Raw genomic sequence first — 22,333 nt, forward strand, 5'->3', positions numbered from 1 at the left:
CCTGAGCCGAAGGCAGATGCTTAATGACTGAGCCACCCAGGCGCCCTGGCCAAGATTTTTTTAGTTATTTGTTTGCATGTGGCTTTGCAAATAACCATAGGAAAAGCAAGGGCACTGAGCACTTAATTTTTTTTTCATTTTTTTTTTTTTTACCTCCACTTGATTTTTATTATTATTATTTTTTTTTTTTTTTAAGATTTTATTTATTTATTTGAGGGAGAGAGAATGAGAGACAGAGAGCACGAGAGGGAAGAGGGCAGAGGGGGAAGCAGACCCCCTGCTGAGCAGGGAGCCCAATGTGGGACTCGATCCCGGGACTCCAGGATCATGACCTGAGCCGAAGGCAGTCGCTTAACCAACTGAGCCACCCAGGCGCCCGATTTTTTTTATTATTATTAATAGACTTTATTTTTCAGAACAGTCTTAGATCAGAGAGTTCAGAGAGCTCCCATCTGCCCTCCACATACATAGTTTCCCTTATTATTAACATCTTAGTATGGTACATTTGTTTTAGTTAATGAACCCATAATGATACACTATTACTCTTTTTTTTTAAGATTTTATTTATTTATTTGACAGAGCACAAGCAGGGGGAGTGGCAGGCAGAGGGAGAGGGAGAAACAGTTCCCCCACCAAGTAGGGAGCCCGACTTGGGGCTCAGCCCCAGGACCCTGGGATCATGACCTGAGCCAAAGGCAGATGCTTAACCATCTGAGCCACCCAGGCGCCTCTTGATACACTATTACTAAACAAAAGCCATAGTTTGTTTATTTTATTTTATTTTATTTTTAAGATTTTATTTATTTATTTGACAGATAAAGACACAGCAAGAGAGGGAACACAAACAGGGAGGGTGGGAGAGGGAGAAGCAGGCTTCCTGCTGAACAGGGAGCCCGAAGCGGGGCTCGATCCCAGGGTCCTGGGATCATGACCTGAGCTAAAGGCAGATGCTTAATGACTGAGCCACCCCGGCGCCCAAAGCCATAGTTTATTTAGATTTCACCTAATGTCCTTTTTCTGTTCCAAGACCCTATCCAGGATACTATATTATATTTAGTTATCATGTCTCTTTAGGCTCTTGGCTGTGGAAGTTTCTCAGGCTTTCCTTGTTTTGGATGACCCTGCTGGTTTTGAAGGATACTAGTCAAGTATATTGTAGAACTTCCCTCTATTGCAATTTGATGTTTTTCTCATGTTTAGGCTAAGGTGATGGATTTTTGTTGAGGGAGATCACAGAGATAAAGTGCTATTTTTATCACATTATGTCAAGTAAGGGTACATATTGTTAATTTATGACTGATGAGGTTTTCCTCAGTCATCCAGCTGAAGTAGTATTTTTTGGGTTTCTCCACTGTTATTCTTTTCTGTCCCTTGCCATGCTGTTCACTCTCTGGAGGTCACTATACCACAGCCCACCCTTAAGGAGTGGGGAGTTTTAATTTATTCAATTATTTTTATCAGTATGGAATCATGCATATTGATTTTATACTTTGGAGAGTCCAGTGCTACTTTATTTTGTTCCTCAAATCATTCTAGCTTTGGCCATTGGGAGCTCTTTGAGTTGACTTTGCTCAGTCTTTAAGTTGATCTCCACTCAGTAGGAAGTGCTGTGCTAGGATCTAAAGATATAATGGTAATTAGATCCGGTCTCTGCTCTTGAGAACAGAAGTAAATATTCAATTATAACCCAGTGTGAACCAGTACCACACAGGGCCAGGTGATTGCAGGGTGCCCAACTAAATGCAAGAATCTCAGCTGGGCTTTTACACAGTAGGAGAGGTTATCTGGGTGTGATTTCCAGCTGCTGGAAGGCCCTGGTGCCCTCGGAATGCTCCCTCAAGGATTTAATGGTACCTGAAATTCTAGCATTGTAGTGTTGGATCCCTTTCGAGTTATTCTGGTTTAGATGCAAACAGGCCCATGAGAAATGATGGAATATATCAGTCATTTATGCATTCTGGTGAATGAAGGCATGGCATCAGGGTGCAGGGCATGGAGAAAACCACCTGGGAGTGAAGGGTGGGGATTGGAGTGAGAGGAAGGAGATCAAGGCTACAGGAAGAGGGAAGCTGGGACCCTGAAGAAGACCGGCTTACCGAGCCACCCAGGCTCCTCTAAGCCGTCATTCAATACACAGAGGAAGGACCCAGTAGCTCCTGTCGAGGGGGACGTGTCCTGAGGTGGTTGGTGGGAATGCGTCACATTTAGTCGGCAAACATTCTAGAATGTGTTAAAATAGACATTGTAGTCAGCAAGTGACGAAGTAAAAAGAAAGAGAATTAGAAAGCCGGCAGGGCCACTTAACAAGGGTGTGGAAAGGACACTGACACATTCTCTCTCACCTTCCAGCCTGCCTACCACTTGTGTCCGGAGGCTTTTGAGATCCTTTGGAGCCTGGAGCTCCTTAGAGCTCTCCTTTCTCTCCTTATAGCAATTCTAGGCACCTGGACTTGCCAGGCAGTGTGCATTTACACTGAGGGGAGCTTCTGGTTTGTGCCTCTGTGACTCTTCTTTTCCTGCCGGCTCAGCCCTAAGCTTTTCTTCTTTCCCTGTGACCTGACATCACTACTCCTCTCAGTTTCTGAGGCTTTGCCATTCTCTGAAGCAGATGCTCTTGTGAATGCTCGTGTAGGAAAGAACCCAGAGTTACAAAGCTGAATTATTCCTGGATTATTTGCCAAACCAACACTAAGGAACACGAGGCAGTACATGCTGATGGCATACTTTATACCACAAAGAGGTGTACTTTCATTTTCCCAGTAAATAATGCCTGTCACAACTGCATGATCTCATTATAATAAGCCCAGAACAGCTTTAGCTTTTGTATATATTGATTACCCATAGAGATACCTCCAGAATTTCCTTGTTTAAGACTCCACGGAAGTGACAACCAGCGTGAAAGTCCCATTCACCCATTAGTCCTTCTTATCGATTTCCATTTAAAACCCAAATTGCTGGCTCCCTTTCAGGAGAGGATTTTAAGAGCGGAAGCTGTCAGCTTTCAGATTTCTCTGATATGCTGACCTTTTGGTTTGTCATTTTAATGTTTGTTTTTTTTTTTATAAACTACAAAGTTGGTATTTGGTGGGACAGCGTGTCAAGAGCTTTTTAATTTGCTTGACTTTTCATGAATCTTTGCTGTAAGAGAAGTGTCAGCAGAAAACCAGGTGAGTCTAGCTCACTGCCCTGTAGAATCCACAGGATTGCAAAACGTTGCTGTACGCCATGCATGTCGTGAATCTGCAACGTGTAAGTGGGATTCAAGGGAGCATCAACCATCAGTGTCTTCAAGAGACCACTTTCTGTAGAAGAGCAGGGGTAAATCCTAGTCATTTGACTTGCCTTAGACTTGAGTCACAGCGAGTCTTTTGCAGAGTCTCGCTTACTCCCAACGTAGCAGTCGGTCACCTGGCGCTTGGCAATAATATGAACCATATAGAAAGAAGGGTGGAAAAAAAGCAAGAGTTATTTGGTGAAACATTATTTTCATAAGCTGCTTCTAATCTTCTTCTTCTTTTTTTAAATATTTATTTGAGAGAGAGAGAGAGGGAAGGGAGCATGAGCAGAGGGGAGGGGCAGAGGGAGAGGGAGACGCAGGCTCCCCGCTGAGCAGGGAGCCCAATGCGGGGCTCGATCCCAGGACCCTGGGATCATGACCTGAGCTGAAGGCAGAAGCTTAACCGACTGAGCCACCGAGGCATCCAGACCACCTTTCTCTTCAGTTGATACTCCATTGTGCCATCAATTCTAGCCTGCTGAATTGCATTTTGCTCAGTGGTTTGTGCAGTAAATTACACCTTTTGCCATCTCTTACGGACATAAAGGAAGCAGTACCATAGGAATTTGTCTAGCCAGCTTTGTTGAGCTCATTATATTCTGACAGTCTCCCCCTCTCCCCAGCAGTCAGTTGACTATTTTTCATCTGAGGCTCTCATTAGGAAGCTAAACAGCTATAGGTCTTCCCTCAGCAGCGGATGTTTTGTACTTGGTGCTCCAGAGGCAGGAGAGAGCCCAGTCCTCTGCCCTCCTTGGCCTTCAGTGGATTTCAGTAGAAGGCAACCCATTTGGCTCTTCCCATTAGAAGAGCTAGAAGGTTCTAACAGTAAGAAGGGTTATACAGCCTCAGTGAGAATATAGACACATAAAAATGATGGTAACTCCAAGGACGTGGTCTACAGAGGAGCTCTGGGACCACCGAGAAGAGCAATAAATAGAAAGAAGGAGATGATGACAATTCCCTCTGGATCTGACTTTTCAGCAGGACTGATAAAGGAAATGTGTGTTTGATGGGCACTTCACTGATGACACAGCCCTGCATGGTGCCTTGATTTGGTTGCCTGTTGATTTAGTTTCTCTTTTCTTTACCATCCCAGAATTTCATCTGGGCCTAGATGCTCATTCGTTTTCAGAACTGAAAGCTATTTTAGCCACCATCTTGCCTAACGGTTTTATTTTAGTAGGATGCAGAGGCAAGGTGAGTTGCCCAAGTTCACAATCCTAGTTGTAGCTAGTTAGTGCAGAGCTGAGACCTAATTCTTAGGTCTCCCTCTTCCTAGCCCAGTACTTTTTGAGTAGAACCATACTGGCCTTTATGATTAAGCATTCTTGTAGTCAGCAGCTGGTAAGACCCAGAGTTTAATTAAAGATTGCTAGTTGGTTCTGCTCCTGCCATTTCTGTACAATAGAGAGAGAATATGTGGGGTAATTTAGTTGCCATCCACATGAAATACATGTAATGTGGAAGTTGGCATTTTATCATCCTTTCTTGGTCCGGGTATCTCAAAAACTATTCTTGCATCTTTGGGAACACAGCAGCTTAAAACAACTTGTGGGGTGCCTGGGGGGCGCAGTCAGGCATCCAACTCTTGATTTGGGCTTGGGTCATGGTCTCAGGGTTGTGGGGTCTAGCCCCATGTCAGGCTCTGCGCTCAGCAGGGAGTCTGCTTGGGATTCTCTTTTCCTCTCCCTCTGCCCCTCCTGCTTATGCTCTCTCTCTCTCTCTAGAATAAATAAATAAATCTTAAAAAAAAAAAAACTTGTTTTTTTTCTTTAAGTAATACATGTTCATTGCAGAAAATTAGAAAATAAAGATAAGCAAAAAGAATAAAATTTAAAAACAATACCACACTCCAGATCACCTTTTATTTATTTTTTATATTTTTTTAAAGATTTATTTATTTATTTTAGAGAAAGAGAGAAGGAGCGTACGAGTGTGGAGGGTGGCAGAGGGAGAGGGAGAAAGAAACTTTAGCAGACTCCTCGCTGAGTTCGAAACCCTACATGGGGCTTGATCTTAAGACCCTGAGATCACAACCTGAGCCAAAACCAAGAGTCAGACACTTAACTGACTGAGCAACCCAGGGGCCCCTCCAAATCACCTTTTAGACTTTGTATACAAAGACTTTGTATACACACACACACACACACACGTATATGCCATATGTCATGATATGTCATATGTCTTTTCATGTATATGTCGTGTCATTTCCATGTCAATAAAACCTATTTCTGACATGTTTTAATGAGTAGATAATATTTTATTGTGTGCGTAACATAATTTATCTGATACATTATTATCGGAAACATGAGTCTTTTTTCCCCTAATGTTAATTGCATTTTGAACAACCTTAATCAATACCCTCTGAAAAAAAATCTTTTCACATTCCTTTAATTATCACTTGAGGATAAATTTATAGGAATAGATATGCTGAGTCAAAAATATACATATCTGTAAGGCTTTTTTAGTGTCCCTAGCTTGATTGCCTTCCAGAAAGATAGCCATTTACTTTCTCCCCATCAGAGTGGGAAAAAGACCTTGGCACTTAAGTGAAATTAAAATAAGGACATCAACCACATCCAGGACTGTAGGAATCTTACAGTCAAGGCTGGATGAGTTACCTGGGCTTCTCTTTTCTCAAAGTGGTTATAAAGCGGGACGCCTGGGTGCCTTCAGCTCAGGTCATGATCCCAGGGTTCTGGGATCGAGCCCCGCATCGGGCTCCCTGCTCATCGGGGAGCCTGCTTCTCCATCTGCCTCTGCTCCCCCTGCTTGTGTTCCCTCTCTCTGACAAATAAATAAATAAAATCTTAAAAAAAAAAAGTGGTTATAAAGCCATGAGCATATTGTTATGGCCCATAAGAGATTTAAGCAGTTATGTAAGAAGCTTAACAGTAGTTACACAAGGAATTGTTCTATGCACGCCTCATTCCAGTAATATGTACACTTAGCAGTACAAACATAATGATGCCATGGCCAGAGAGATTTCTGCTGAATGCATGTTAGTCAGGCAAGGGTTAACCAGCCGATGTTTCAGCGCCCTGACATCAGAAGTTAGAAATACCTCCAGCGTCGTAAGTCAAGATGAGATCTTTGTCTATTGCTTGCGATGGTAATAGCAAAAGTAACTGTTTATTTAGTGCTTTATATACTCTAGACCTGTGCTCAGGACTTCACATGTGTGTATAATCTTCTTTAATCCCCAGCACAATCCAGTGTGGCAGGTGTTGTTACCTACATATTAAAGATGAAGCACAAAGAAATGAACTTACCTACGATTACAGAGTCAGTATGTGTACTTTTGAAACCAGCTGTACTTTTTTTGACATCAAAGCCTGTGTTCTGTTCTATGATGTGATATTGTCTGCCTGATAACCAGGCTTCTTCTTCTTCCAAGTAATCTAACCTCTAGTCATACTTATTGCGCTCAAGTAGGTTTTGTTTTTTGGGTTTTTGTTTTGTTTTTCTAAATAACATCCTTTAAAAAAAAAAAACTAAATTAGCCAACATCATTAGTTTCAGATGTAATGTTCAATAACTCATCAGTTGCATATGATACCCAGTGCTCATCACATCACGTACCCTCCTTAATGCCCATCACCCAGTTGCCCCATCCCCCCACCCACCTCCTCTTCCTTGTTTTTCAGATTCAAGAGTCTCTCATGGTTTGGCTCCCTCCCTGATTTCTTCCCAGTCAGTTTTCCCTCCCTTCCCCTATGATCCTCTGCACTGTTTCTTATATTCCACATGTGAGTGAAACCAGTCGTTCTCTGATTGACTTATTTCACTTAGCATAATCCCCTCCCGTTCCATCCATGCCGATGTAAATGGTAGGTATTCATCCTTAAGTATAGGTTTTGGAGCTAGGTAATCATGCATCACAAAGAAATATCTGCTGATTATCTATCAGTAGGGCTGTAAGCCTTTGTGCTTAATCCTCAGAGGCCAGATATGATAGAATCAAATCATGGTTCCATCTTAATGCTTCTTCCTTTTTATTTCAAGCAGCCTTTATGTACTTTAAGATACATTTAAAGCTAGATGAGAAATTAGACTAGGATGATTTTGTATTTTTCATCATCTTAAAGAATGTTCAAATTTTGCCTAGATATATGCACAGAGCCTGTGGCTAGTATTCTTCAAAACAAAACAAAACCACCACTCCGAAAGATAAAAGATTCCCATTTTTCTAAAATTAATTTCTAAGTAACCTTAAGCCCATCAGGTGTTGATCTAGTTTTTACCACAGCAGAATGCTTTAACCTGGATTAACTTGGATTTTCTGGAGGATTCTCTTTCCCAAGACTGGCTTTCTTTGTTGTGCCAGCTGATTGCACAGTTAGGTCAGCTTGTTTTTCCTGCTGTATCTCTATAAATGAAGCCTTTCCAGAAAATGGACAGCCAAGCCCTTCCTTTCTTGTTCTGAGCATCTAACACCTTCTGTTCAAACTGCTGGGTGGGGGCGCCGTTAATGCCTTCGGCTCAGGTCATGATCCCAGGGTCCTGGGATCGAGCCCCACATCGGCCTCCCCACTCAGCGGGAAGCCTGCTTCTCCCTCTCCCACTCCCCCTGCTTGTGTTCCCTCTCTCGCTGTGTCTCTCTGTCAAATAAATAAATAAAATCTTAAAAAAACAAAACAAAAAAACTGCTGAGTAAATAGACCAGTCCCTATTCACAGCACAAGAGCTCCATGTTACCTCACCTTAAAAAATAACCAAAGAAAACTTCCAAGATCTTAAATATTGCAGCACTTGTATTTAGTGTCTTAAGAAAGGAAAGAGTTATTTATAAGGAACAGTTAGGATTCCAACATTTTTCCTTTGGAGTTTAGCTCATTCCTGAAGAGTGGTCCAGCAAAGCAACAGTAGGTCTCAAACAGTAGGACATTTGCTCTGTGATCTCTGAGAGGTAATGTGGACTCTTGGGTCTGGAGTGAGAAGTGTACAGAAATGGACACGTGACTTCACAAATAATTTTTACAAGAGTGGCATCTTCAGAATTTGTCTTGTCTGCTGGGTCAGGGAATCCAGCTCTGCTTTGTCGGTATTGATCATACTTCTAGTCCCCAGAACCTGGAACATTTAGGAAAGTGTTCAGAGAATGTGGTGTTTTTGTCGTAGAAGGTACATTTCATTACTTGCCCTAGAAAGTATTGTTGGGTATAGGTAAGTATCCATAGGTAATTCCTGAAACTACCATTGGCTGATGGCGTTTGTGTCTTTTTTCTCTTCTCAAATATGGTGATAATGGTTTCATATAATGGTACACAAAGTCCTTCCTTATCTAGAGTTCAGTCTTCTGGAACTTTGATATCTTAGATGTAGATAGAGCCAGAAGAAACCTCCAAAACCGGTTTGGTAGTACAGAAGTAGGCCCAAGGCACCGGGTACGCTGAAAGGGTTGCAAGACCTAAAGCTGTGGAGATATGCCGTATCGGCTCCTTTCCTATACGTGGGAGCAGTGAGTGGCTCAGGATAGCTCTAGAAGCCTAGTCTTTTTATGTGACCCTCAGAAGTATGGGAGAAGCAACAGGAGATGGAGAGCTGAATGGAAACCACACTAGCAGCATCAGTGGGGGGCAGTGGTAGCAATAGAAGATAGAAATGTGGGGATTTACATTCTGGGCAGCAAGAAGTAGAAGAGCCAGTGGTGCAAATGGTGTTAGGTGGTAGGAGATAGAGATCATGGAAATGATGGACAGTGCAACGGGGTGGGACACAGCAGGTCCTGGGACAGCAGAGAAGGCAGGAGGTGGGGAAACAATGTTTATAGTAAATCTGAAATTCGGTACAAGAGTGCTCGGCTGGCCTACTTAAAGATGGGAGGGGCGCCTGGGTGGCGGAGTTGGTTACATCCAATTGATTTTGTCTTAGGTCATGATCTCGGGGTCATGGGATGGAGTCCTATGTGTCGGGCTCCACGCTCTCCTCTTCCTCTTTCTCTCCTGCCTCTCTTCAGCCCCCTGTGCTCTCTCTCTCTGTCTAAAAATGAATAATAAAATCTTCAAAAGTATATATTTAAAAGAAAAAGTTGGGAATTAGCTATAATGTCTTTGTATTCTATCCATGACAATTGGAAGTATGAGTAAATGTTTGTTGAATGAGTATATGCATGCATATACACCATTTTTACCCTGCGTGTGTGGGTGGGTGTGTGTGCTTACGTGAATATGTACAGAAAGAACACTTTTTTTTTATTATGTTATGTTAGTCACCATACATTACATCATTAGTTTTTGATGTAGTGTTCCATGATTCATTGTTTGCGTATAACACCCAGTTCTCCATGCAGTACATGCCCTCTTTAATATCCATCACCAGGCTAAGCCATCCTCCCATCCCCCTCCCCACTAGAACCCTCAGTTAGTTTTTCAGAGTCCATCGTCTCTCATGGTTCATCTCCCCCCTCCGATTTCCCCCCCTTCATTCTTCCCCTCCTGCTTTCTTCTTCTTCTTCTTTTTTTTTTTTTTAACATATAATGTATTATTTGTTTCAGAGGGACAGAAAGAACACTTTGAAGGCAACATGTGCAAAGCTGAAAGCACACCTGTTCTATCCTAGGTCTTGTAGCTGGTGGACTTTTCTATTCAGGATAATTGAGGATTAGTGAGGTTGAGCTGAGGTTGGATTCCAGAGCCAATGTAACAGGAACTCAAAGTCCAGTACCTCGAGTGACTACCTGGTCAAGGGCAGAGCATGGTGAGATAGCAGCCAGTAGCCTGACCGTGTGAAAACCAGCCTCTGGAAGGCACATCTGCAATCAACATAGGCAGGGGCAGAAGACAAGATCAGACAGACGCTGAGAATTGTGCCCGGCAGGTCTGCAGAAGCTCAGCAGGCCCGTGGGTCTCCAGGGGTGCCTCTGTCCTGAGGTGCACACATCTGAGAGGCCAGCAAGCACGGGTGGCCGGGGTGGAGGGCTCATGGCAGGCATTAACAGGGCTCTATCTATCACAGCCAGTCACAGCTGGTGATAGTAGGGACCTGTTTACAGACAAGGAAGGGCGTTGTATACTTTAGAAATTTTTCCAGCAACTGGGGCGCGTGGGTGGCTCAGTCGGTTAAGCGTCTGCCTTCGGCTCAGGTCATGATCTTGGGGTCCTGGGATCGAGCCCTGAGTCGGGCTCCCTGCTCCGCAAGGAGTCTGCTTCTTCCTCACCCTCTGCCCCACCCCCACTCACACTTGCTTGCTCTCTCTCAAATAAATAAAATCTTTTTAAAAAAATTTTTTTCCAGTAACTATTTAAAAATTTAAAGTGTATAATATTTTAAAGCCCTCTGGTAAACTCCAAAATGACTCATTCTCCTAAATATTTCAAATGGACATTGTTCTTTGCATCTGAAAAATATTTCCTCTTTTCCAAATTATCTCTGAGGACATGATTCCTTGGGATTTTTATAGCATTGCTCTGAGATGGGTAAGGGTTTGTTGTGTGTGTTTGTGTGTGTGTGTATGTTTCATTCATCTCCATTTTACAGATTAAACAAATTGTCTAAAGCCACCCAACTGGCTAGTGGCAGAGGGAGGGGGACCCAGGTGTCCTGAGTTCTAGCTCTCTCCGTGACATCGTAGTTGCCTTTACCCAAATAAGTAGGCCATGGGTAATGCCCCAAAAGAGCTGCAATCTGTTCTTTCGTGTTTTCGCAGGGCTGCCTCCCCACTAACAAATCTGCTTTTCAGCCTCTCCATCGGTATTCCGTGTAGGCGGTTTTGGTGTTTAGTCTTAAAATAAAAGAAAACGAACTTGGGTTTGGTTTTGTTTTTCCTTTCCTTAAACAGTGGTTCTGAAACCCCTCAAGCCTACCTCACCTCAAGGAGATTTTAGTTCTGCTCTTACAGTTCTTTTTTTTTTTTAAGATTTTCTTTCTTTATTTGACAGACACAGCGAGAGAGGGAACACAAGCAGGGGAAGCGGGAGAGGGAGAAGCAGGCTTCCCGCTGAGCAGGGAGCCCGATCTGGGGCTCCATCCCAGGACCCTGGACCATGACCTGAGCCAAAGGCAGATGCTTAACAACGCCTGAGCCACCCAGGCGCCCCGCTCTTACAGTTCTGAGTATAATTGTAGACACACTCGTGTCTCCCGCCCTTCTTTGTCAGGAGTCAGAGTGAGATTCTGACTTACCTTGAATTGCTGGTGACAGAGGACCAAGAGAAGAAAAGACACTGTTAAGAAATCAAGGAAAAGAAAGCTTGGAAATCTGAGGAGATACCTGGAGGTTGAACCAGTGGAATCAGAAAATTATTCCTTAATTCTGGAATGAGTAGTGCATACGATTTGTCTATATGTATATGAATGATTTATAAAACATGGTTATCTGCAAGATCATTAACAATGCCAGAGCAAGAATAAAAGGGGAAGGGGAAGGAATTTAGCCCAGTATCTTTACAACCACATCCTGATGGCACGCCTCCGTGTGACACCCTGCAGTTGTGAGCGGAGAGCAGTGCCGGGTACATATGCTACAAGGCTGGGGTGGTTTCAGTGTGGAGCTTGCCAGGCGAGGTGACTTAATGCTTCTCACCCCTGACCCAAGTGCAGTGACTTGCTCGGAGGCTGTGAGGATGACCTCATCCCATTACATTTCAAGGCAGCTGTGCTTGCGAGAGCCAGGCAGCTCTTCTCCAGCGATCATCCCCTTTCACATCTCATTCATAATTGAAGTGAGTGAGGATCATTTTTGCCCATTATAGGAGGTGGTTACATCAAACCTCCAGGGGCATCTGAAAGCTCTCAAATCATTGCAACTTAACAACTGTAACCTAGTATCCTAACAAGATCTAGGTTACCCTGTGCAGTGCAGGTTCTAGGAGGGAGACAAGCAGAGGGTTGTGCTCAAGTCCCAATCCAGAGACCTGAGTGGGAGAAATGTTGCTAACTTCTACTGGAGACAGTGTTAGGAGAGTTTCTGAACCCACCTGATCAGTGCTTACTCTCAGGTTTCCCTATCTTTAGGTGTCTTCTGTGTTTCATCTGAAGGGAAGAAAACATTTAAAGGCAGAGCTGTTGGGGCGCCTGGGTGGCTCAGTTGGTTAAGCGACTGCCTTCGGCTCAGGTCATGATCCTGGAGTCCCGGGATCGAGTCCCGCATCGGGCTCCCTGCTCGGCGGGGAGTCTGCTTCTCTCTCTCCCACTCCCCATTTGTGTTCCCTCTCTCGCTGTGTCTTTCTCTGTCAAATAAATAAATAAAATCTTTAAAAAAAAATAAATAAATAAAATAAAGGCAGAGCTGTTGGGACAGTGGTCTCCTTTAGTGACACTGATGAAGTGAACCTGTTTAAGTATCTTTTAAATTCCCAAAATTTTATTATTTTTTTTATCATCTTACTGTTCATACAGGCGGTTCCAGAAAAGAAATCACCGAACACTGGGAATGGCTTGAGCAGAATCTACTGCAGACACTCTCCATCTTTGAAAACGAGAATGATGTCACCACATTCGTGAGAGGAAAAATACAGGTAGTGGGTCGTTTGCTTTGTGTTGCTTTAACTTTTATTTATTTATTTATTTATTTATTTATTTATTTATTTATTTACTTTAAAGGTTTTATTTAGTTATTTGACAGAGAGAGACACAACGAGAGAGGGAACACAAGCAGGGGGAGTGGGAGAGGGAGAAGCAGGCTTCCCGCCGAGCAGGGAGCCCGATGTGGGGCTCGATCCCAGGACCCTGTGGATCATGACCTGAGCCGAAGGCAGACACTCAACGACTGAGCCACCCAGGCGCCCTTGCTTTAACTTTTAATTGGAAACAATTTCAAACTTACAGAAAAGTTGAAAAAACAAGAGCCTGTAGTCGACCTTTTGCATATTCTCTTATTGTTAACATTTTACCCCATTTACATTATCATTTGAGTGCTCATTTACTTTCTATTTGAGTGGAATTTCCCCCCATATACTTCAGTGTGTATTTCTAAGAATATTCTGTTAAATAATAACACTGCAGTTATCACCTTCAGTAAATTTAACATTAACATTATACTTTAATATTTGGCACATATTCCAGTCTTGTCTGGCGTTTTTTCCCTTTCAGTCCAGCGCAGGATCCAGTCTGGGAAGCATTTGAATTGGTTTTCATCTCTTGTCTCCTTCAATCTAGAACGTTTCTATAGCCTTTCTTTGTCTTTTATGACATTCATGTTTGTTGTTGTTTTTTTTTTAAGATTTTATTTATTTTTTGACAGAGAGAGAGAGACAAAGAGAGTGAGAGAGGGAACACAAGCAGGGGGAGTGGGAGAGGGAGAAGCAGGCTTCCCGTGGAGCAGGGAGCCTGATGCGGGGCTCGATCCCAGGACCCTGGGATCATGACCTGAGCCAAAGGCAGATGATTAATGACTGAGCCACCCAGACGCCCCGATGACATTCATGTTTTTAAGTATGCGGTTCTGTTTTTTTTAACGGGACATTTTTTCGTCTTGGGTTTTGTCCGATGTTTCCTAGGATTTGATTCTGATTATGCATGCCCAGGTGGAGCACTTCATAAGTAATCTTACATCCTTTTAAGAGTATCATTTCTGGAGGCACATGATATCTCCCCTCATGGGTGATAGACCCAGCAAGGTGTTACCTACCCAGGTTCTCCACTGTAGACTGACTAATTTTGCCTTTTCCAATAATAAACAATTTGAGATTTTCTTTCTTTCTTTTTTTAAAAAATATTTTATTTATTTATTTGACAGAAAGATAAGAGAGGGCACAAGTTGGCAGAGTGGCAGGCAGAGGGAGAAGGAGAAGCAGATTCTCCGCTGAGCAGAGAGCCGGATGCGGGGCTCAATCCCAGGACCCTGGGATCATGACCTGAGCTGAAGGCAGACGCTTAACCCACTGAGCCACCCAGGTGTCCCCATGTCCCAGACTCATCTTGTAATTTCTCTGTCCCAGCCCTGGAATCAGCCCTTTGTTTCAGTTCGCTTTGTTTCAGGCCCTTTCTTCTTTGCTGCATTGTTAGTTTAATTTTATTTTTTACATGCAGAAAATAATAACATGCTTCCAAAAGTTTAAATTTCCCAAAGTGTTACTGCCTTCTACTCCTTGCTACCCTGTTCTCCCCAGCTTTTTGTAGTTAACCAACTTCCTTGTTATCTGGTCTATCCTTCCTGTGTTTCTTTTTGTAAAAAGAGGCAGATATGTGTATTTTTCTTATTTTTCTCTAATTCTTATACCTCAGTCTTCATGTACTTATGCTCCTCTGCATTTGCTCTTTTCACTCAATAACTCTTGGGTAATACTTCATATCAGTTCATAGAGAGTATCCACATGTTGTGTTCATTTTTTAAAAAACATTTTAGTAGTTTGGTTTTTTTTTTGAAATATTAATTTTTAGATTTACAGAAGAACTATAAAAGATAGGAAAGAGAATTCCCATAGACCATATCACTCAGCTCCCATTAATACTAATATCTTCTGTAACCATAGTATATTTATCAAAACTAAGAAATGAACATTAATGCAATATTGTTAACTACAGGGCCACCCTGGTGGCTCAGTCAGTTAAACATCTAATGCTTGGTTTTGGCTCAGGTCATGATCTCATGGGTCATGAGATCAAGCCCGCATCAAGCTCCACACTCAGTGTGGAGTCTGCTTGAGATTGTCTCCCTCTCCCTCTGACCGTCCCCCTGCTCACCCTTTCTTGCACACGTACTCACTCTCTCTCAAATAGATAATCTTTTTTTTTTTTTTTTTTAAGATTTTCTTTATTTGTCAGAGAGAAAGAGAGAGCACAAGCAGGGGGAGCAGCAGGTAAGGGGAGAAGCAAGCTTCCTGCCGAGCAAGGAGCCTGATGCGGGGCTCAAACCCAGGACCCTGGGATCATGACAGACACTTAACCAACAGCCACCCAGGCGCCCCAATAAATAAATCTTTAGAAAAAAAATATATTGTTAACTATAGACTTTATTTGGATTTTACCAGTTTTTCCACTTCATGTCTTTTTTTATTCCATGATCCAATCCAGGATCCCACATTGCATTTAGTGCCTGATTCTTTTTAATAGGTGCATATTATGTGTGTATGTACTGTAGAGAAATCAGCCCTCTTCTACCCTTGGACATTTAAGTAGTTTCCAATATTTTGCAATTATAAATATATATACACACACATACACACATGCACACAAACATATAATATACAATTATAATTGTACATACAATTATAATTCCTATAATAATATACATGGCTACGTGTGTGTGTGTGTTTGTATTGTGGGGATCTATCTTTAAGATAAACTGGTAGAAGTGGTACTGCCAAGTCAAGGGGTAAATGCATGTGTCATTTTACTTCATATTGCCAAATCCCCCCCCGGCCCGCCAACACACACACAGGAGTTGTACCAGCTTACATTCCCACTGGCGTGTATGGGAATGCCTGTTTTCCCACAACTTCACCAAGAAAGCAGATTATCAAGCTTTTGAGTTTTTGCCAATCTGATGGGAAAATATTTTAGTGTTTTAATTTGCATTTATCTCACTTATGAGTGAAGTTGAACATCTTTTTAAATGTTTAATGGGCATTTTTATATCTCTCTAGATTCTCTGCTCATGTCTTTCACTTATTTTTCTATGGGACTTTTGGTCTTATTTTTCTTTGATTCTTAAAAGTTCTTTTATATAAAGGCCATTAGCCTTTTATCGGTAATATATATCATAGATATTTTCCCTAAGTTTGTCATTTGTCTTTTGACTTTGCTCATGATAGTTTTTGCCATGGAACATTTAAATGTTTTACTTAGTCAAAATTACGAATTCTTTCCAAATTTTTAGTCATCGTTAGAAAGCCTTTCTTTACCCCCAGGTTAAGGAAGAATTCTAGGAAGTGATCTGATAGTTCACCTCTCATTAAAATTACACAGAATGGTCAATTTCTTCTCTTTCACTAAACTTTTACAGGAGCAAGTAGTAGTTTTATAATCAGAAAAAGAAGTGGAATATCATTGGTTTTTAGGGTCTGATATTTTTGAGGGAGAGGACTGAATTTTAACTGGACCACATAAAATTAGGGAGGGCTGAGCAACACAAAAGCGCATATATCAGCCTCTTCCTTTCTCCCACCCTTTGCCCCTCAGGATGGATATTTTTCACTGCTTCGGGATGGCTGATTTCAGGTTTTACTCCGTGGTCATAATTAAAGAAACTAGACAGGTAGTGAAGAGGGTAAAAATGGGAGCAGGGAAGATGTTGGGCAGGGTCAGTTTGAAGTTGGGAGGAGCTTCCAAACAAAAAGAGTGTTCTCAAATAACTGAGAGTTGTTTTATTGATAAAACCCATCTGATTTTATAACTTCTTCATTTCATTTCTGAGTCACGTGTCTGAATTTCTGGGAAGTAATGGCTGAATTTCTGGGAAGTAATGGAAACGGAGAGAGTGTGAGGTTCCTCATTTGACAGTCATTTGACCGTATTGCAGGGGGCAGCTGACTGGTGCGGGGATAGGCGTGAGCCCTCGTCCCCATGCAGGAGCCATTACTGAGGTCCCCAGTTAGGTTTTGCTAGTCCTCCCTCAGATGGTGCCGTCTTTGGGCAATAGATACAAATTGCTTAGAAGTGACAATAGCCAGGAGGAAAAGAAAAACAAGCATACAAAAACACCCAGAAAATAAAACAAGGACAATTATGTCAAATAGCCATTCTTCTCACTGTTTCCATTATACCAAAAATGTCACATTTAATTCCCCTGAAACCAATTATGAGGAAGGAATTGCTATTAATGCAATTATGTGTGAAAGAATGCCATTCATGTGCAAATGAATGCTTTAAGCATTCCCAGTTGTCCAATAATGAAGGGAACCAACAAATTTATTTGTTTTGAGATTTAATTAACTTCTATAAATTATAAATGTAATCATTAACTACAGAGGCAACCATAATCCAAACCCATAGATCACATTTTGTGTATTTCTTTCTAGATTTCTGGAGTGCATTTTATCATAATAGTAGTCTTACTGTGCATATAATTTTATATCACGTCTTTGTTTCCTTGACTGGTATTGTTATATAATTTTTAGTTATTTTAATAATGGAATAAATCCCACTATTGACCTCACCATTCCTCTCTTTCTAGAAGTCCCTTAGCTTCTAGACCAACGCGGACAGGCACAAAGAGTAATACAATACAGTGAACACTTGTTCATATAAGGTCTCCTATAGTTTTTGTTTCATTCCTTTGGGATAGATTACAAGTTACAAAATGTTGATTACTGAGTTAGTTTACACATTTTTCATGGAACTTAGTAGAGATTGTCAGTATATGAGAATCCCTGAGCAATTATTATTTTTTTTAAAGATTTTATTTATTTATTCATGAGAGACAGAGATAGAGAGAGAGGCAGAGGGAGAAGCAGGCTTTCCACTGAGCAGGGAGCCTGATGCGGGACTCGATCCCAGGACCCTGGGATCATGACCTGAGCCCAAGGCAGACGCTTAACCATCTGAGCCACCCAGGCGCCCGAATCCCTGTGCAGTTATACCACTTTTCAGTATTCTGGTTGGTTTAAATCGTTTTCCAAGCTTAATAGGTAAAAGATGGGATCATACTGTTTTAATTTTCTATCTTTGATTATGAGGTTAAACATTTTTTCATGTTAGCTAAGTTAGTTTTCCTTTTTGTGAATTCTGTGTCAATGTCGTTTGTGTGTTTAAATTTATATTAGGCATCCCAAATATTTGGATTGTAGTAATTTTTCAGTTAGGTGAAGCTGTTGTCTGGAACCAGGATAACCCATTTTATGTCATGTAGAACCTGTAGAACATAAAAGAAGGAGACGTGCCATCCCTTTGTTCCATTATCCACCTGGCTAAGAAATTACAAGCAAACTAAGGAAAAGTTCTGCATTTCTGGACCCTCTCCCTTAAAGGTGGGGAAGTTGGGAGTTGAACCCTATGGGGACTTTACTGTTGAAATTAGTTGGCAAGGCCTGGTCTGTTGATGTTATGTACTAGGCCCTGGAGTGTTCCAGAGTGTTGTTTCTTAGTTCCGTATCCTCATAAATTCTCTCATATTAGAAATATCTTGTTTTTGGGTGCCTGGGTGTCTCAGTCGTTAAGCGTCTGCCTTCGGCTCAAGTCATGATCCCGGGGTCCTGGGATCGAGCCCCGCATCAGGCTCCCTGCTCAGCCTCCCACTCCCCTTGCTTGTGTTCCCTCTCTCGCGGTCTCTCTGTCAAATAAATAAATAAATAAATAAATAAATAAATAAATAAATAATAAAAAAAAGAAATATCTTGTTTTTTAAACTTGGATGAGCATTCTAGAAGCATGCTATTTAGTAGATCTGGAATAATGCCGTTTGAATGTTTTTCCACTCAAAACATGGGTATCATTTGCTTTGTTATACATCACTCCCTTCTAGTATTCTCCTTACTCTGACTTTAGGTCAGAGCCCTGCTAAGTGGTCCAGGGGAAAGGTATTAGCCCACGTGAGGGTCTCCAGGCTTACGCTAAGTTGATTGGCCATTGGGGTTGCCTAGAAACCCAACTGCTACTACTTACTAGTGGTTTCCCACTCGGTCAGTTATATTTATTCATTCATTTCATATATATATATATATATATATATATATATATATATATATGTATGTATATGTATATGTATATATATATGTATTTGATCCCACTCTAAAGGCATTGATAATTTTGAAATGTCACATAAGCTGTAGGTGTATTTGCCAACTGGGAAAGGTTTTTCCATCCTTCTTCTGAACTGGCTACTTCTCCCTACCCAGAGGTCCAGTGCTGTCATGCAACCTCGTGGTTGTCTGAAGTTCCCTAGTGCAGCACTCTACCAAAGCCTGCTCATCCCTGGATTAGCCTCGGTTCCAAATGGATCTCCTCTGGTTTCCATGAAAGCCAGCCATCTCTGTTCTCTTAATGAAGTAATAATCTTGAGAAAAGCAGAAACTGACCTTTGGGGTGACTTTATCATGATGAGCTAAGAAAAGCAGTAGAATTTGCGAAATCGTTATATCTCCTCATTTGTGGAATAAAACCATGGGCTTCATTCTAAATGAACTTCTTAAAATGATTAGCACCAATAAACAGATAATCAAATCAATATTGTTATTTGAAGATCTTTTAGTACACAAGTGCTCCTCAGTAACAGGCTTAGAATTGGGGCGCTGCCCTTGAAAAATAATGTATCAATTAAAAAAAAATTCTAGCATTAGAAATTGGTTTTTTCCTTTCCAGCATTTACAGCATGCAGAAAAAAGCAGCCCTAGTCTTTTTTTTTTTTTTAAGATTTTATTTATTTATTTGACAGAGAGAGACACAGCAAGAGAAGGAACATAAGCAGGGGGAGTGGGAGAGGGAGAAGCAGGCTTCCCATGGAGCAGGGAGCCCAATGTGGGGCTCAATCCCAGGACCTTGGGATCATGACCTGAGCTGAAGGCAGACGCTTAACGCCTGAGCCACCCAGATGCCCCCAAACAGCCCTAGTCTTATTAATATTCATCGTGTGCCTCGTTTTCTCCTTGCTGTAGGGCATCATTGCAGAGTATAACAAGATCAATGATGTGAAGGAAGATGATGACACAGAGAAGTTTAAGGAAGCCATTGTGAAATTCCACAGGCTGTTCGGGATGCCCGAGGAAGAGAAGCTCGTCAACTATTACTCTTGCAGCTACTGGAAGGGGAGGGTCCCCCGTCAGGGTTGGATGTACCTCAGTATTAACCACCTTTGCTTTTATTCTTTCCTTATGGGAAGGGAAGGTGAGTTGTCTAGAATTTCAGAGGGAAGCTTGGGAAAGTCTGTTGAGAGTTTGCCCCAAACTCATAAACCACATCAAAATGCCAAAAATAGATCTGTAGTGATGACTTGGTCTACACTCTGTTTTAACTACCGAACAAGTGAAGGCAATTATTTTCATTATTAAAAAAAAAAAAGGTTATTAAGTAATAAAAGTTCTCCAAAGCTATCATAAATGTCGTTGACATGGACTTCAATCCATAATAATGATGACTTCAGAATTTACGGGGTCTGAATTTGTCTCTGAAACAAACAAAACAGTAATAAATATGGGGCATGCAAACTCCAAGGAGTTCAGCGAAACTGGGGGCTGGGTTGTGAGACTGAAGGATCCTTTGGGGATTTTAAGGAGCCAGGTGCTCACCAGCTTGTTCCCTGTGCTCAGCCAAGCTGGTGATCCGGTGGGTGGACATCACACAGCTTGAGAAGAACGCCACGCTGCTTCTGCCTGATGTGATCAAAGTGAGCACGAGGTCCAGTGAACATTTCTTCTCTGTATTTCTCAACATCAATGAGACCTTCAAGTTAATGGAGCAGCTCGCTAACATAGCCATGAGGCAACTCTTAGACAATGAGGGATTTGAACAGGACAGATCCTTGCCCAAACTGAAAAAGAAGTCTCCTAAAAAAGTGTCGGCTCTAAAACGGTAGGTGACAGAGACAGAGTCTTACACACTTTAGAAACAAGAAACCCTTACATTCATTTATGAAGTGTAACTTTTTCTGAACCTCTTCAAGGGTTCTGAACGCTTTTCTGGGTATAGATGCAGAACTGAAAAAGACTGAAGCACTCAAAGGTCAGTGAGTGACATGGCCAGCTCTGACACCAAGTGCTGGGAACTCTTCTGGTCCTAGGGGCGGGGTGCCTATGGGCGGGTGCTATGGGGAAATGGGGCAGGGTGGTGGGAAAGGCCCTCAGGGGATGCTGCTTGGAGTGGACTCTCAAGAGGTAGTAGAAGTTACCCATACAGATTCAGTAGGATGGATATTTCAGGCAGAGGGAATAACATGATGCGGGAATCACAAGGGAAAAGCGCAGAGGGGATTAAGTCCATCAATGTCTGGAAAGTGGTGAGTGATGTGATGAGGAGAGGCTGCAGAAAAGCCTGGAAGTCTGGATGTGGGACTGGAGCTAGAGAGACGGCGAGGAAAAAGGTGAGGCTCTCAAGTGTGAATGTATGCATGGAATTGTCCGGAACTGAGATGGGGAGTGAGAGAGGGAGAGCATGTCCAAGGGATGTGCCAGCTCAGTTTTGATCATGTTGAGTTGAGTTGTCTGCAGAGCATCACATTGAAGATCGGTCCGGTAACATACATGGAATTGGAAATCCCTGGCATACAGCTGGTACTTGGAACCTGACAAGATATCACTGCAATTAAGATGTCTGGGGATTTGAGGCGTGTTTCAGTAGAGCGGTTGAAAGTGAATGGTGTTACTGCGGTGCACTGAATCACAAATGAAAGGCAAGGAACGGGATATAGGCAAGTGTAGACTGCTCTTTCAAGAAATTCAGTAGTAAAGAAGGAGGGATTGCTCTTAGAATGTAGAAGATTTGAATATCGGATAGAAGGGGAAGGGTTTGTGGTGACGGGAGATGCAGAGAAGGAGGGAGCACGGAGCTAAAGCTATAAGGAAACCAGTCATTTTAGAAATGACATCTCATAGGGCATGGAAAAAGTTGCTTGCGTGTGCTGATACCTCTCCCTCTGAAATGGAAAGGAAGTAAGAGTGGGTGAGAATGGAAGAAAGTTGGAGGTAAAAGGGAGGGTATGGGTGGGGGGGAGCTCCTAGAAACTCAACCACCCCGGGGGCTGAGGTGGCATAGGAGCTTGAGGGGAGAGGTTTGAGCAACTGACTTGATAAACAGGAAAAAGGACAAAAAACAAAACAAAAACCGAGCTGAGGTTGGAAACTCGTTGTCCAAGAGGTGGATTGTTCCTGGGTTTCAGGCAATTTTGTTGTCTTTTTAGGGCAGACAGTGATGGCCAGATTCATGAGGCTTGTTTGCATTTTCATCAGATCTTTCTTAAGAGATAAGGCCTCCAAAGTGGCTCTGGAGAAGTGTGAATGTAATAATCTCTTTAGAAATTATTGTATTCCTTTAGAAAAAGAGCGGGTTTCCCATCCAGGCCTAGTTTTCCTAAGATTCTTTAACATTTACAGATACTGATTGTAAAATGACTGCCCAAGGGACCTAAATATATTAAAATAATTATATTGTGCTTCTGGGTCATAGGTTGGAGTTAGCTCCAACAGAAAGCCAAGAAGGTGGGGATGAGTCTGACAGGATGGAGGCGCAGAGAGATGGGCCGGGGG

General features: G+C 42.2%; 1 protein-coding gene across 1 annotated transcript in view; it reads left to right on the forward strand.

Moving 5' to 3' along the window:
- TBC1D9 (TBC1 domain family member 9) overlaps nt 1–22,333 on the forward strand; it is a 119,305-nt gene that overhangs the window by 48,976 nt on the left and 47,996 nt on the right. Inside the window, exons 3-5 of the mRNA XM_035023021.1 lie at nt 12,618–12,736; nt 19,751–19,979; nt 20,402–20,663. Of these exons, the coding sequence (XP_034878912.1) occupies nt 12,618–12,736; nt 19,751–19,979; nt 20,402–20,663 (610 nt within the window). The remainder of the gene's footprint in view (nt 1–12,617; nt 12,737–19,750; nt 19,980–20,401; nt 20,664–22,333) is intronic.

The sequence above is a fragment of the Mirounga leonina genome, unplaced genomic scaffold, assembly GCF_011800145.1.
Source record: "Mirounga leonina isolate KUSES-001 unplaced genomic scaffold, KU_Mleo_1.0 Mir_176, whole genome shotgun sequence".
NCBI classification, from domain to species: domain Eukaryota; kingdom Metazoa; phylum Chordata; class Mammalia; order Carnivora; family Phocidae; genus Mirounga; species Mirounga leonina.